A 16,716-nucleotide genomic window follows, 5' to 3' on the forward strand; every position below is an offset into this window, starting at 1 on the left:
TATTTTATAGTAAAGATGCAATTTAACTGTAAAAAAATGTAATACCTTTCAATGACAGTCATGATGTTTTCACTTGTGTCAAACAAATTACTTCAAACAGTAGGTTATCTTCACACATTCATTCAAAATAATTCCAGCATCCCAACGTGGCTGAAACTATCTCACCAGAGAAAGCATCCGAGCGAGCGAAACAGCAAACCTCTGTCTCACTACATATATGTAGCCAATGTATCGGTTGCTGTGCCAGACAGCATCGGAAACATGGGCTACATGTACAGTGGGTATAGAAAGTCTCCACCCCCTTTCAAAATGTTCACCTTCTGTTGCCTTACAGCCAGAAATGAAAACACATCAAATCAGACTTTTCTCAGCTTTATTTACACACAGTAACCCACAATATCCTAGTGAATTCTTTTACAGTTAAAAAAAAAAACTTCATATTAAAACAGTAAAATACCCTATTTGGATAAGTGAACACCCCCCTGAGTTAATACTTGTTGGAACCACCTTTTGCTTGAATTACAGACATGCAATATTGGCCCATTCTTTCTTGCAGAATTGTTCAAGCTCAGTCAAATTGCACGTTGACAGCTCATGGACTGCACTCTTCAAGTCATTCCACAGATTCTCGATGAGATTTAGGTCGGGGCTCGAACTAGGCCACTCAAGGACATTCACCTTCTTGTCCGTCAGCCACTGTACGGTTGCTTTGGCGGTGTGCTTTGGGTCCTTGTCATGTTGAAACGAGAACCATTTTCAAATTCCTTGTAGAGGGCTGCAGGTTCTCCTTAAAAATCTGTCATTATTTTGCACTGTCCATTTTCCCTTCTATCCTGACAAGTGCTCCAGTCCCTGCTGAAGAGAAACACCCCCACAACAGGATGCTGCCACTGCCGTGCTTTACTGTAGGAATTGTGTTCTTTGACTGGAAAGATGTATTGGGTTTTTGCCAGACATATCGTTTTGCATTCACGCCAAAACGTTACATTTTGTTCTCATCTGACCACAGCACCTTTTTGCCACTTAGCCTCAGAATTTACAATGTGCTTTTTGGCAAAGCTCAAATGAGACTTGAAGTGGCTTTTTTTGAGGAGTGTTTTTTTTCTTACCACCCTCACATAGAGGCCAGATTTGTGGAGAGCTTGTGATATTGTTGTCACATGAACACATTGACCAATCTTTGCCATAAAGGCCTTCATGTCAGTCATCAAAAGGCATCAAAATGTGAACACTTTGAAAGAGGGTGGTGACTTTCTATACCCACTGTACATGTCCTCTGCCCCGATGACGATGGCAGTATTATCAGCAGCACTGTTCTTTTTACTAAATGCATTAGGTAATTTTTCTGTTAAAATTAAATATACATTTATTACTACTTGTTTCTACTGTTATGAGAAAAACTTGGATTATATTAATATTAATATGAAAAAAAAATTGATCTATTATGAATTATTATTCAGCTGTATGGATTCATTTACTTTTTGGGGGCCTTTTGTGTCAACCATGTGGTCTCATTAACCTGGGTACAGCGGCCAGGGAAAAGAAATCTCCCTCCCCATTTCCTTTGCAACTTTGAAGCTTCTTGCATATTTAGCTGCTGCTGAGATATTAGGAAAAAATTCCTAGTATATTTTTATTATGCCCAGTTCCCATGATGATGCAAGGTCTGAGACAATGGCCTCTTCTGCCTAATGATATGCCCGCCACTGTCCTTACCATGTAATTTGTTTCCAAGGGGGGTTGCATTATTTTGGTCTTGAACTAGCCTCGGTCTGAATCTGCATAGAAAGAGTAAAGATAGTTCCGAGCAAAGCACAGAAAGGGGCAGAGGCCCAGGACCCTTAATAGTGCTTGTCGCGAGTTGCTAAACCATGTCATGGTTTACACAACCAACCTTTGAGGTTTGCACACTGCTTCCTATTGCTCCTCTGCATATTGTGTGCTTTGTCCAGCCGTGTCAATTAATCCATTTGAAGCCTGGCAGAGCATTATGTTGCCCTGTCCATCAGCACTGTAAACAAAGCCACCTAAAAGGGAAATTCCCCCTGAAAGGCTACTGAGGCAGTTCCTCACTGTTGGGATGCAGGCTGGCAATAATTTACCCTGGCAGAAAGGAGTCCTGGCTGGACAACACGTCCCTAAGTGCATGGTCAGATATTGGATTGATATAGAATATATCACCCTCAAAAGGAAGGTTAATTAACAGTAGGTAGGCACGCTTCCCGCAGTGGACAACTGGGCACAGAATATTGTTCAGTAAGCCAAGGATTAACACAACCCTATCAACCATTCAGATTTCCCCCCAAAAAAGTATTTATTCAACCCAATCAACCATTATTAAAGCAGCACAGCTTCACCCGGCCAGCAGGCACAATGCTGGCAAAGTTTCATAATGGAATGCCAACTTCATGGTTTGAATGCTGATGGAATGCTGATTCTTAGGGGTTCCAGATGTCACAAAGGCCACTCTTTTCAACATGCCTATCCAAGTGTGTTTTCATGTAACACATGATTGCCAAATTGGACTGCATCACCTCCTTCCTGCTTAGAAAGGAAGACACGGATCATAGATGAAGACCACACACAAAAGGGGACTTGGCTCCCTGAGTATTAGACATGTTCTGGAAAGGGTCTCGTTGAACATACTGTATGAAGGAACACCAAATATCCCATCAATAACACACCAAGCAAATGTGGTCAAGTAGCCAACAAAATATTGAAAGGAACCTGGTACAGGATAAAAGGTAAGGTCAACTAAGCAACAACTGGCAACCTTCCTTACCCGAATGCAAGCTTCATGCTTTGAATGCTGATGGAATCCTTCTTCTTATGAGTTCCAGAGGTCACTAAGGCCACTCTTTTCAACAAGCCAAGTGTGTTTTGTATACTAATGAGGAGTACTGAAAAGAATGGCTAGCATTGACAGAGCTCTTAGCATCTAATTTTACATCAATGAAACTTGCACAACTTTGATATCTTCATCCTTGGGTTTTTATTGGTCAACATTGGACAGATTTTGATCTAAACGTCTATACCCTTGGTACAGCAATGTATAAAGGGATGAGAGAACCAAACAGGAGTTTGAGGAAGGCGATGGCCAGGGATTTCCACTAGGCTTGCACTGCAGCCGCGCAGGGAATCAGTCTAACTCTGCAGCTGTACTTTCATTTTCTCCTTCAGGCCCCCTCACTTTCTGGAGTGCATTTGGCATGAGAATTCCCACAGTAGATGATGAGAAGCCTTCATGGAAGTATTAATAGAGCAGCTAGGGAACAAGGCATACTTTTCACATCCATGGCCCAGTATGATATCACGTTTTAACCATGTTATAACAAATAATTAGTAAGTAAACAAATTAAAAGCACACAATGCTACTTAAACTACAGCTATCGTGAGGTGTCGATGGCAGAGGCCTCAGTCTTTACACAGCTCAGAAAGTAGCTTCACGGTAGATAAGGGTGGGAGGCAGAAGTAAGTGTTAATTGAGATAAGGTAGGCTAGTTTAGATGTGACAAAAGTTGAGTATCTACTACATTTCAACAACCCCCACCAGTCACTGAGAATGTAAATTCTTCACAACAGAAACAAAGAAAACAAAAACAAGCTCCACTTTAACACAACTCCCATATTTTACACATGAATACAATGCTTAAAGGCCCAGTGCAGTCAAATGTGATTTTCCTGTGTTTTATATATATTTCCACATTATGAGGTGGGAATAATACTGTGCAATTGTGACAATGATAATAATGCCCTTTTAGTGTAAGCTGTTTCAAAAGACCGCCTGACGTTTCGGTAGGATGGAGTCTTGGCCTGCCTGGTGACATCACTAGGAGGTAAATCAGTTAATAGACCAATAAATAAGAGTTCTAGCCCTCTCTGCCAATAACAGGCAGTTTTCTGTTTTTCACTCACCACTCCCAGGCAGTCCTAGCAAAATTCTTGCTTGAGAAATTGCTCTTTGCTAAGAAGCTTTCCTGGTTTCTTTTTGACCATTTTAATTGAAAACAATCACAGTAAGGTACTTAATTGCTACCCAGAAATGATTTGATATTGAGATTAAAACAGCTGCATTGGACCTTTAAAACAAAAGGCTTTTTTTCATCTAAAAAAAACAAACAATAAAAAAGTATTAAGAAACATATTTACGTGGCACCTCACCATCTTGGTCGTGTTGGGAACAAGCCATTCATGCATTTCCCAACATGGTCACAGTTTTCCCCTTCAGTACAAACTTGACAGTACTTCTCTATGTTGCATTGCTACAGTACATCTCCACACATATCTCTTGTAACTTAAAGAACAATTATGATAATAACTGTCATAATTACTATTAACAATAATAAAACAAAAAAAGAGAAATGATAAGAACAAGACATATACATTAACTCAATGAAGGACATACATACATTAGTCACTCAAAAGACAGTTTTGTCACCATCAGGGAAGACAACAAACCATCTTAGTGAGCAGTTTCATGTCACACTGGTACAGTAGAGGCCAGTTCATTAGAAACAGAGACAAGGCCCAGAATGGGCTGTAACAGCAATGAGAACTTGAAATGCCAAGCTGAGGCAGTGACCGAGAAAGCCAAGTGAAATATTCCTGACATGAGGGTGGGAGTATTCCAAGTCAAAAACTCCTTTACTGTCCATTCGGTGGTCCCCAAGTGGGTCTTGATCATCTTAAACTCCTTGCATTTGTCTTCAAGAACGACTGCGGTCCTCTTGGGTTCCCACTAGCATTTTGCTGTATAACTTTTGTTGCTCCTCTTTGAAGGTGTCTTTTACCTTCCCTCGCTTTAAACCTCCATCCCTACAAAGAAACAACAACATAATTCACAAATCCATTACACCAGGGATCATCCACTAGATTTAGCCAAGGGACGATTGTTTCTTGAGTAAGGGGTAAAGGGATCTGGAACATAATTACAAATAATTTGTAGACTGCAAATTGACCACAAGAAGCCAAAACAGAAATAATATTTGACAAAAACATAATAATTTCATTTCAAATCTCTCCATTATATGTGGGAATAATTTGGAAAAGATTTCCAAAATTCAAATCACTAGGGTGATTTGCTGGTGTTTTTACAGTCTTATTTTGGGGAACCCTGCATTACACAGTATTCTGTGATGCCCACAAGGTGATACATTAGAGCAAAACTGAGCTGGGTTTAACAATGATACAGACCTGATATGTACAGTGCCTTGCAAAAGTATTCACCGCCCTTGGCGTTTTTCCTATTTTGTTGCATTACAGCCTGTAATTTAAATGGATTTTTATTTGGATTTCATGTAATGGACATACACAAAATAGTCCAAATTGGTGAAGTGAAATGAAAAAAAAAACTTTATATATTATTATATTATATATATATATTTTTTTATGGAAAAGTGGTGCGTGCATATGTATTCACCCCCTTTGCTATGAAGCCCCTAAATAAGATCTGGTGCAACCAATTACCTTCAGAAGTCACATAATTAATTAAATAAAGTCCACCTGTGTGCAATCTAAGTATCACATGATCTGTCACATGATCTCAGTATATATACACCTGTTCTGAAAGGCCACAGAGTCTGCAACACCACTAAGCAAGGGGAACCACCAAGCAAGCGGCACCACCAAGCAAGCGGCACCACCAAGCAAGCGGTACCATGAAGATCAGGGTTGGGTTATAAAAAAATATCCGAAACTTTGAACATCCCACGGATCACCATTAAATCCATTATTAAAACATTGAAAGGATATGACACCACAACAAACCTGCCAAGACAGGGCTGCCCACCAAAACTCACGGACCAGGCAAGGAGGGCATTAATCAGCGAGGCAACAAAGAGACCAAAGATAACCCTGAAGGAGCTACAAAGCTCCACAGCGGAGATTGGAGTATCTGTCCATAGGACCACTTTAAGCCGTACACTCCACAGAGCTGGGCTTTACAGAAGAGTGGCCAGAAAAAAGCCATTGCTTAAAGAAGAAAATAAGCAAACATGTTTTGTGTTCATCAAAATGCATATGGGAGACTCCCCAATCATATGGAAGTACTCTGGTCAGATGAGACTAAAATTAAGCTTTTTGGCCATCAAGGAAAACGCTATGTCTGGCATAAACCCCAACACCTCTCAATACCCCGAAAAAATTCCCCGGCAGGGACTGGAAAAGTGGTCAGAATTGAAGGAATGATGGATGGCGCTAAATAGAGGAAAATTCTTGAGGGAAACCTGTCTCAGTCTTCCAGAGATTTGAGACTGGGATGAAGGTTCACCTTCCAGCAGGACAATGACCCTAAGCATACTGCTAAAGAAACACTTGAGTGGTTTAAGCATTTAAATGTCTTGGAATGGCCTAGTCAAAGCCCAGACTTCAATCCAATTGAGAAGCTGTGGTATGACTTAAAGATTGCTGTACACCAGTAGGAACCCATCCAACTTGAAGGAGCTGGAGCAGTTTTGCCTTGAAGAATGGGCAAAAATCTCAGTGGCTAGATGTGCCAAGCTTATAGAGACATATCCCAAGAGACTTGCAGCTGTAATTGCTGCAAAAGGTGGCTCTACAAAGTATTGACTTTGGGAGGGTGAATAGTTAAGCGAGGTCAAGTTTTCAGTTTTTTTGTTTCACAAAAAAAAACATATTTTGCATTTTCAGTGGTAGGCATGTTATGTAAATCAAATGATACAAACCCCCCCCCCCCCCAAATCTATTTTAATTCCAGGTTGTAAGGCAACAAAATAGGAAAAATGCCAAGGGGGTGAATACCTTCATAAAGGCACTGTGAACATATGTTCTCAGATGTTTGCTATGGGTTACTCACCATAGCAAGTCCACCAGCCCTCCTTGCCTGGCGATAGCTGCTTTAACCCGATTGGCAAACTGGACTGCATCCTCTCCTTCCTGTTCAGAAAGGAAAACAAAGATCATAGATGAAGACCAGTTCGACACACAAAGGGGGCTTGCCCATCTGCGCATCAAACATGTCCTGGAAAATAAGACATGTCTTATTGTATAAATGACCAACAGTTATCCTTTCTATTGGCTACAGCCACTAATGGGCTAAATTGGCATGTAGTGCAGTATCAAGTACAGTTTGATAAACTGGGATATTGAATAAAGCACAATGCATTTCATGGGCCATGCATCAGAGGAAAGAGAATCATCTCTAAATATGGATTGATCTGATTCTGTGTGATGCTGTGTAACTAGGATCCCCTGGTGACAGAGAGACTGGAGGCTGCTCCAAAAGCCTGCTCTAAGTACTAGTTCAAACAGCAGGTGGAACATTTGATCAAAGGGCAGGACACCTCTGAGGACCAGTTGGATCCTAGCCCACTGAGTTCCTTCCACTCTGACATTTAGAGAAAGGAAAACTTCCCAAACTTCCCTCCTGCTTTCTACATCAAGATGGGATGGTCGATCAGTCAATGGCCAGAGCCCCAAAGCTGGCCAACCCCTGCCTCTGAACACCATGTTTTAGAAGTGGGTGGTTGTACACGACCCTTTCCTGTTTTTCATGAGCGAGGCCTGACCAAGTTCATATCCACACCCGGCTCAAAAGACTCTAAAATCATTATCTAAATTCCTTACACCAAGTCACATACATTAAGTGCACATCCACAATCCTGGCACAAATGGCTTTGTAAAGCTCTGGTTGTGCAATCAGCCTTAATGTACAACCTTTACCTCAAAGTGAGCAAGACAAAGGAGCTGATCGTGGACTACAGGAAAAGGAGAACCGAACACACACCCATTCACATTGACAGGGCTGTAGTGGAGCGGGTCGAGAGTTTCAAGTTCTTTGGTGTCCACATCACCAACAAACTATCATGGTCCAAACACACCAAGACAGTCCTGAAGAGGGCGCAACAACACTTTTTCCCCCTCAGGAGACTGAAAAGATGGGTCCCCAGATCCTCAAAATGTTCTACAGCTGCACCATCAAGAGCATCCTGATTGTTTGCATCACTTCCTGGTATGGCAACTGCTCGGCATCTGACCGTAAGGTACTGCAGAGGATAGTGCGTACGGCCCAGTACATCACTGGGGCCAAGCTCCCTGCCACCCAGGACCTATATACTAGGCAGTGTCAGAGGAAGGCCCAAAAAGACAGTCACCTAAGTCAGAGTGCTCTCTCTGCTACCGCACGGCAAGTGGTACCGAAGCACCAAGTCTAGGTCCAAAAGGCTCCTTATTAGCTTCTACCCCCAAACCATAAGACTGCTGAACAATTAATCAAATGGCCACCTGTAATATTTACATTATTATCTTAACTCTATTTCCTGAACTGCATTATTGGTTAAGGGCTTGTAAAGTTAGCATTTCAAGGTAAGGTCTAAACCTGTTGTATTAGGTGCATGTGACAAATAACATTGAAAGACAACCCAACATGAGACAAACCAGCAAGTGTATAAGCCTGCATGTCTAAAGGAGGCAGCCTTTTATACTAGCCTCTCGAAATACTGCTTTGAATCACATTTCCTTAAATCAGGGGTGGGAGCTGGGAGAGGCCATCTCAACCTTAAATATTAAAGGAGGTGAATGCTGATTTGAAAACCGACTCAAACCAGGATTTATTTGCATCAGAAATGCAAACTCTGGGTGACTTGAGCATGTCCTAGGTAAATCATGCCAAGATGAGGTCAAAGAAAGGAGTGCATCATATGCATCCATTCAATATTAGTAACACTGGTGGATTGAAATGAGAGGCTGTGCAATGGTACTAATATTAACCACACAAAACAGGTAACTTCAGGGAGGTTAGCTTGACTACACCTTCTAAAATGTTGACAGTATTAACTTCACCGGGGCTAGACGTGCTAATAAAATGTCATTTAACTGCCATCAAACAATGCACAACGGCCAGAAAAAAACATAAGCTCTTACACAGAACCCAAACCGGCTGCGCGTTGCGCCATCGTGCATCAATTTATTTTGTCCCCCTACACCAAACGCGATCACGACACGCAGGTTAAAATATCAAAACGAACTCTGAACCAATTACATTAATTTGGGGACAGGTCGAAAAGCATTAAACATTTATGGCAATTTAGCTAGTTAACTTGCACTTGCTAGCTAATTTGTCATATTTAGCTAGCTTGCTGTTGCTAGCTAATTTGTTCTGGGATATAAACATTGAGTTGTTATTTTACCTGAAATGCACAAGGTCCTCTACTCCGACAGTTAATCCACACATAAAACGGTCAACCGAATCGTTTATAGTCATCTCTCCTCCTTCCAGGCTTTTTCATCTTTGAACTTATCTGGTGATTGGCATCTAAACTTTCATAGTATTACTACACTGACCGGCAACACAGTTCGTCATTCAATCACCCACGTGGGTATAACCAATGAGGAGATGGCACGTGGGTACCTGCTTCTATAAACCAATGAGGAGATGGGAGAGGCAGGACTTGGCAACGCAGATGCTCGTTGATGCGCGCGAGCAGTGTGGGTGCAATAATTGAAAAACATAGATTCCTAAATTTACGACACGAGTGGTGTGGTCAGCCTGTTAGGGTGTTTAATCAATGTCACAGCTATCCTCCAACCTGTCAGTGATATTTCTGAGAAAAATAGAATTTAAAATAAAAAGGTGAGTTTTTTCCCAAACTAACCTCTCTGGTCATGGGTGGCAGGTACCACACGCTGCACACAATGGCCCAGCTGCTCATCATCCTCAGCAGGTAGTTGACCATCCCAAACTGGCTGCTGTTCCAGAAGGCATCTCCAAAGCGGGGGTCGTACTGTTGGGGACAGGAACGTAATACTGATTAATACTGGAAGACAGAGGGGAAAACACACCGCACACGTACACGCACACATGCGCACACACATACATAAGGCTGTTGCGGTGACCGTATTACCGCCACACCGGCGGTTACGACTCATGAAGGCAGTCAAATTCCATGTGACCGTTTAGCCAAGGTAATTAGGCTTCTCCAAGCTCTGATGCTGCTGCTGGTCATTAGTAGCCTACCAAACTTGCTAACTGCCTGGTACTCATCACTCATTAGCTTTGTATAGGCTAGGCCTACTATATCTATTTCTCAACTTTCCTAATATTAAGCACATTGCTTATATTTACAACAGGAGTATAGCCTACCTGGCTGGCATGAAAATGAACCAAGGGAAAAGCGTCCTCCATTCGCTATTTGAGTGCATAGATGACATGTATTTTTTCCCGACACCCCTGTTTTGATATATGATAATGGTCTATTCTAAATCACAACAAATTTCACATACTGTATATTATTTAGTATATGTAAAGACAAGACTAAATCAAGAATAGTCTGATGAGTGACAATATTAGCCTATCACTTGTGAATTATATTTTCTCACTCGTGAATTATTATGAAACAATGCCTTTTTGTGTGTGACTTTTTCGAATCATAGTCGCACACCTCATGTAGCCTAGCCCATAGGCCTATATGTTTTGATACGGTTTGTATCACAACTAAAGTGGCCAAATAACTTCTTCAAATTGAGCACATTAATCTGCTTTACAACGGGCATAGAGTCTAACTGGCATGCATAAGCAGCACGTGAGTTTCAAGTTTGGGAAAGATAATTTTCACCATAAAAATTCACCTTTATAATAAAAGCATTACATGAATAATTGCATTTGTGGTCACTTTGATAATGTTTTCCGCTAATGGGACATTTGCGCTTTTAGCCTACTGCTGTGTGCGTATTGCTGCGCTTATAATGTGAAGAAATAGCCTAATAGTTTATCAACATTTTAAGCTAAATATTCTGATCTGTTGCATCGATTTTTGTACTATGGGGGATAGTATATTGACATAGGCTAGTGCTTTTGCTGTTCGTTAGGCCTACTCATCTTGTTTGCTGACGAAAAGTAAATGTGGATAGTTCTTCCAATATCTTCAATATGCACCTTGGAATTGGATAAGGACGCGCGCATTTGCATCCCCGATGTGTCTGTCTTCACTTGTAGCCTGTGAGAAAGACCCGATCATGTGATGGAGAGCCATGTGAGTTAGAGGTGATTCAGAGAGCTCAGCAGTCAGGGAGAAGCGCACAACGGCCGCTGGCCGCAAAAGGCATGGATGTTTTTAGGATGCATTACGGCCACACAAAGGGGATGCCACCCTAAAATTCTGGGCATTATCAAGTGCTTGTCAAATTGGGAATGAGTGATTTATGTAGTGTGTACAGCCGGTGCAAAAAACAAAGCAGAGCTCATTCTTTTCAAGCAATTTTTTTCAAATCATCATTAGAGTCATACATCATGCAGCCTTAAAATGTATTAAACATCTAAACATATAGGCCAACGTTTGTAGAACAACTAACATTACATTTATAACTCTAAATTAAGCAGATAGGAGTACGTATTTCTTTGTTAACCGCTTAACACGAGCCCACAGCCATTTGACATAGCCAAATCAGGACCTAACAGAAGGACAACTCATGGTATGCTATTCTGTTATGAAATAGACTACATTTTCTTCATATCATGTTTCTTTAGACCTGTCTAAAATAAATAATGGATTTATTGTGAAGGTGAAGGCTATGTTACATGGATTTATTAAAAACATAGATGTTCCATAGGTCTGCATCAGTGGCTTGTGTGGAAGCCAGGAGATGCTAAATGTGTTTATGTTAATTAACGATCAATTACAGTGCGACCAACAGTTATTTGCTTGACAATAACCGTCTGACAAAATGTTGTGACCGCCACAGCCCTACTGACACACACACACACACACACACACACACACACACACACTCACCTTGATGGCCACAGGGTAGACTGTGGAGCCAATCTCAAAGCTGCCCTTTTTGAACATCATTACTGAAGTGTTGTTGATGCAGGTGCCTATGGGGAAAAGGTTAGTGTTTACAAATGGGGATAGGAAATTCTATTAAGGAAGCGTAACAGTAAAAACCCAGTAATAGAAACTACTGTAGTAATGTTCAAAGCAGTAACTAAGGAAAAAAACTAAAACTACTCACCTTCAGGGAAAATGAGAATAGGCAGTTTAGTTTTGTCTTCTACATGATCACTCAATCTGCAACAATATATTTTTGTACGTTTACAGTATATTGATTCAATCCAGTTTGACTAGCATTATCAATACACAAACACTAATCCCCATATGAAGTCTAATCAAAACATCTTGGTCACAGTAACCTTTAATTGAAAGTTGTCAATTATCCATTTAAGTTCTTTAAATGTCTCTGCTAAGGTATAGCTGAGTTAGTCATGGTGGAACAAACTCCCTCACGACGCCAGGACAGCGGAGTCAATCACCACCTTCCGGAGACACCTGAAACCCCACCTCTTTCAGGAATACCTAGGATAGGATAAAGTAATCCTTCTCACCCCCCCCCCCCCCCTTAAAAGATTTAGATGCACTATTGTAAAGTGGCTGTTCCACTGGATGTCTTAAGGTGAACGCACCAATTTGTAAGTCGCTCTGGATAAGAGCGTCTGCTAAATGACTTAAATGTAAATGTTAGTCTGGCTGACACGACCCATGTGGAGTGGGAGTGTTGTGCCCCACTTGTCTGGTCAGGAGATTGGTTTGTTGGTGCAATATTCACTTAGAAATAAAGCAAGCTTTGATTGGTTCTTTCAACAAAACAATTATTTCCTGGGGGGTTATTTGGATTTGAAAATCCAACAGTTGTGTGTGGTTGTACATGTTTGTGTTTAAGTGAAAAAGACACAAAGGAGAACCAACCAGTAAAAGCACAGCTTCATTATCAACGCATCGTGCCGTCAACTTTAAACAGCCTCCCCAGACTCTGAAGTCAAAAGGACTTTGAGTTTAGTATCAGCCAGACTACAGCTGAGAGACTTCCAGCTAAAAAGCATTAAACAAAGTGCACATATGCATTACTACCTTTTGGCCACTAGATGTCGGTCTTTGACTTCAGAGCGTTCAAACCAAATATGTGGGCAGGCTTTCACCATAGACTTCTGGATCACGCCCATCAAACCACCATGGATTTGCCCAACCTGGAACACAAACAGACACACATACAGGTGTGGTTTAACAAACATCTGATGATATAGGTCTCAGATCTCACAGAATTGGAGTGCTTGCTTCAGCTGTCTAAAAGTTTGTTTTATGGTAGTAGCACACCAATAACTTTCTAAATATGACACATATCATTCTGTAATTCAGTGCTGTAGTAGGTAGCCTTGTGTTTGACTGGTGTGCCATTTATCATGGGTATTGGGCCTTACCATTGCATAGCAGCCATCGCTTGCCAGGATGATGACATCAATGGGTGAGGTGTGGTTGGCCACACAGATCCCTCCATTCTTGGGCTTGTTTTCACTGGGAGGATCGAGAGAGAGACAGAGAGGGACAGGATGAGTGTCAGGGGACAAGTGAGTATCAGGAAATTACTATTCCAGTGTAAGTTAGAGCCTAACAACTCAGTAGATGATGGAAAATATAGTCCTAATGGGTTTGAGGGAGAAACTCAGCGCCCTCTCCTTCACCTCTCCCTAATTAACATGAAAGTGGGAGGAGGCTAATGATGTTGGAGTTCAAAGCCAGACCCCCTGAGCATGCTGGACTCTGGTAGGAGCCCAAATTCCGAAGAGATAATGTTGCTGATCGTGTTACCAAAAGAGAGAGCCCATCTTACACCACTTCTGTATTTTTAGCCCCACCCAGACTAGAGACACATGGTGTAACAGGCCCAGCACTACATGTAGATTTCTTCAGGGCAAACAGGCAGAGCAAGACAGGACATAATTCATACTGAATACACCACATTCCTATAAAGAAACGTCTATTATTATTAGTAGTAAACGTCTTTAGTTTATGATCAGTTATTTTCATCTTAATGGATAAGTCTTTCAAAACATTTGCTCTGAAGGACAATTTCAGACAGAGATTATATTAACCCTTCTGGTCTTGGACTTAACGGTTTATTTGAATGACTAGGCCTATTGTTTAATTACACTCCCCGACTATCACGGCTCATATTCTTTTTTTATTTTTTTAAACTGCAAAACAAAGGGTATCTTGACAAGTTCATATGACAAGTTCCCTCTCTGACCTAGAGTTGGGGATGAGAAGGACTGTGTTTTTTCAATTCGATAGAGACGTTTCCCTTTTTGCAACATTTCCTCAAATATTCTTCTTTAACTTATCTCGTTTGAATCAGCATTGGCTAGTAAGGGCTTTGTCAAACAAACATGTGACTAGTGGTTTTGTAAAGGCGGTGCTCTACGGCAGTTATTCAAATCAACACATCAAGACAGGTCAGGGGGCAGTGTATGGCATTGTCTCGCACCACAACAACTGAGGATCAATACAAATTCATCATCAGATGACATTTGAACCTGACAGAAAACTGCCTGCATCATGTCAAAGGAAATGTCCACTGTAGCATAAACTGTCTAGGGTAGAGTGGTGTAGTGTAGTCTGGGTAAATATAATTAGTCCAATTAACTTCCAGTACTACTTCCTGCTTAGCTGTGCCTGGACTGTTCTCCCACGGCACAGACTATCACACTGTGGGTGTTAATGCCTGAAGAATGATAGATTTGCATGTTTCTCTGCCCCTGTCCCTTTGGTGACACCTAGCCTGGTAATGTCCAGGGCAGCAGTTTGTGCTGGATGCCCCTAAGGGTACTCTACCCCAGACCTAAATGGAATGAGATGGCCTTGTTGGAGCAGCCCTTGCTTTGTGTGTGTGGGCGCCAGGCGGTCGTGGCTACAGGCTTTTGAACTCCATCTAAGCGGACTCTGCTCAGCACAGTGGACATGAATGTAGATTGCTACTGGCTCTCAGCGACTACTCCACTCATTGCTCAAGAATTCAAACTGATTTATTGATGTGGGCTCTAGTACACAGACCAGTAGTGTTCATCTTTCAACAAAGGTATATAGTGCATGTCGTTCCTAATAATGCTTTCTACGTGTTTTGCATGAATATTCTGTGTGTTGAGTGGCGTTTCTGCTGCTTACCTGTCGTGGTAGGTGATGATGGCAGTGAGAGCTCTTACACAGATCCGGTAACACATCAGATGCACCTGCTCACTGAGGAAGTTCTTCATCCTTCAGGAAAAACACAGAAAACAGGGCCTGAGTCTCAACACTTACTATGTTGTTCCTACCCTAATTACAATGTTACTACTCAGGTAATAAGGAAAGTGTTACAATTATGAGAAATCCTGTCTTACCTCCCATTTGGAAGAAACCCGATGATGGAGGTGAGTACGACCAGAAGACCCACCCCGGTGAAGGCAAGAGTTACCCTGTCAGAGAACACACACAGAGCCCCAGTCAAACACAGCCCATTACAACCCAGTCTAATCATAGACGTCTGTGCATATCAGAGAACATACAGAGTATAGGCCTATTCAAGGTTTCTAAACCGACAGCTGGCAGTGCTTTCACTCTTGAATGCAATCACGTTTTGACTGCATCCCTTTTGATTTAAACAAAACTTTCCATACAAGTTTGTCCATGGAAGAAGTGTTCAGAAAGTGACTTTTTGGACCACAATGCCAAAACATTCAGGAGATAAAGATGCTCAAAGTGGGTCCATTTTGAATACCCCACCATCCATGTCTTCATCACTGGAAAATACAAACGGTTGAGTTTTATATCATTTAAAAGCTTACAACAGGTTTGTCAAACTATCTTATAATTTATTTTTTTAAATTAAATACAAACTATGAAACGTTTTAACCATCAACGTCAGTTATCTAAAACTGTTTTTCCAGATTCGCATGTGTTGTAGCTTAAACCCTACTTTACATCATCTTTGGTTTTTGTTCATGCTCTTGAATACAGTGGATGTCATTTCAAATCATAGAAATATAATTCATAGAATGGACCTATCCCTTCAGACCACTGCAATTTGGCTGGTATACCATTGAAATGTAAATTGAATTGAAATTGTAACTTCTAAATACTACCACAAAGATGGCCGCTGGTCACCCCAATGTCAAATGCCAACTTAAAATGGTCATGTTTATTCTATTATCTATATTTATATTATTTCAATAGGTTTCAGTAGCTATAGTTAGCTAGCTAGCTATATAGCTAGGTGTCATCTAAAATAACCCTAATTTATAAGACAGTTCTTACTTGATTAATGGTGGTCGGCCCCATCTATGTGAAGCTAGCTACAATAAGGATTAGCCACCATAGTTGACTTTGCGGTTAGCCTTCAAAATAAAAGTATGGCATAATTCTACTATTTGTATTCATTTGCATCACTGTCAATGACATACTTTAATTTTGAAGGCTAACTGCAAAGTCAACTATAGCTACTGAACACATAACCCGGTCCGGTCGAGCCTCACAAGCCAGATGAAGCTAGCTGGCTGCTTATAATGTTAGCTCTGGGCAACAGGGTTAAGTAGCTGGCTAGCTATTTATTTTCAGGAACTGAAGTTCAATTTAAATAGGCGAACAACAAGTGGCAACCTAGCTAATACTTACAAGGATTCCTAAATCATTGCTAAGAATAATGAAAATGACTGCAGTTTCATTGCAGGTCATTGCTTTCAGGCTGGTTGTAATGGTGCTAGCTAGGTACCGAGCTAAATCTAGCTACCCCAGAAGTTGCGGTCGAACAAATGATGCTTTATTACCAAAGCCGTATTGTAAACACATCGTTCGTGGCCAGTGTTTGCAGACTGTTTTGAACAGCTTTGACAGTGCTACTGTATCTTCTTTGGCACGCAAAGACCCAAACAGCGTTCCATAGTATGTATGTCAT

The 16,716-nt window shown here is 41.2% G+C and overlaps 1 protein-coding gene across 1 annotated transcript in view; it reads right to left on the reverse strand.

Annotated features, from left to right (window-relative positions):
- Positions 1 to 2,968: 2,968 nt before the first annotated feature.
- Positions 2,969 to 16,716, reverse strand: part of LOC115111602 (glycerol-3-phosphate acyltransferase 4) — a 43,432-nt gene continuing 29,684 nt past the window's right edge. Inside the window, exons 5-13 of the mRNA XM_029637826.2 lie at positions 15,167 to 15,241; positions 14,952 to 15,041; positions 13,211 to 13,304; positions 12,864 to 12,979; positions 11,971 to 12,026; positions 11,748 to 11,833; positions 9,612 to 9,740; positions 6,815 to 6,894; positions 2,969 to 4,815 (exon numbers count right to left, since the gene is read on the reverse strand). Coding sequence (XP_029493686.1) covers positions 4,707 to 4,815; positions 6,815 to 6,894; positions 9,612 to 9,740; positions 11,748 to 11,833; positions 11,971 to 12,026; positions 12,864 to 12,979; positions 13,211 to 13,304; positions 14,952 to 15,041; positions 15,167 to 15,241 — 835 coding nt within the window. The 3' untranslated portion in view covers positions 2,969 to 4,706. The remainder of the gene's footprint in view (positions 4,816 to 6,814; positions 6,895 to 9,611; positions 9,741 to 11,747; positions 11,834 to 11,970; positions 12,027 to 12,863; positions 12,980 to 13,210; positions 13,305 to 14,951; positions 15,042 to 15,166; positions 15,242 to 16,716) is intronic.

The sequence above is a fragment of the Oncorhynchus nerka genome, linkage group LG27 (genome assembly GCF_034236695.1).
Source record: "Oncorhynchus nerka isolate Pitt River linkage group LG27, Oner_Uvic_2.0, whole genome shotgun sequence".
Classification (NCBI taxonomy): domain Eukaryota; kingdom Metazoa; phylum Chordata; class Actinopteri; order Salmoniformes; family Salmonidae; genus Oncorhynchus; species Oncorhynchus nerka.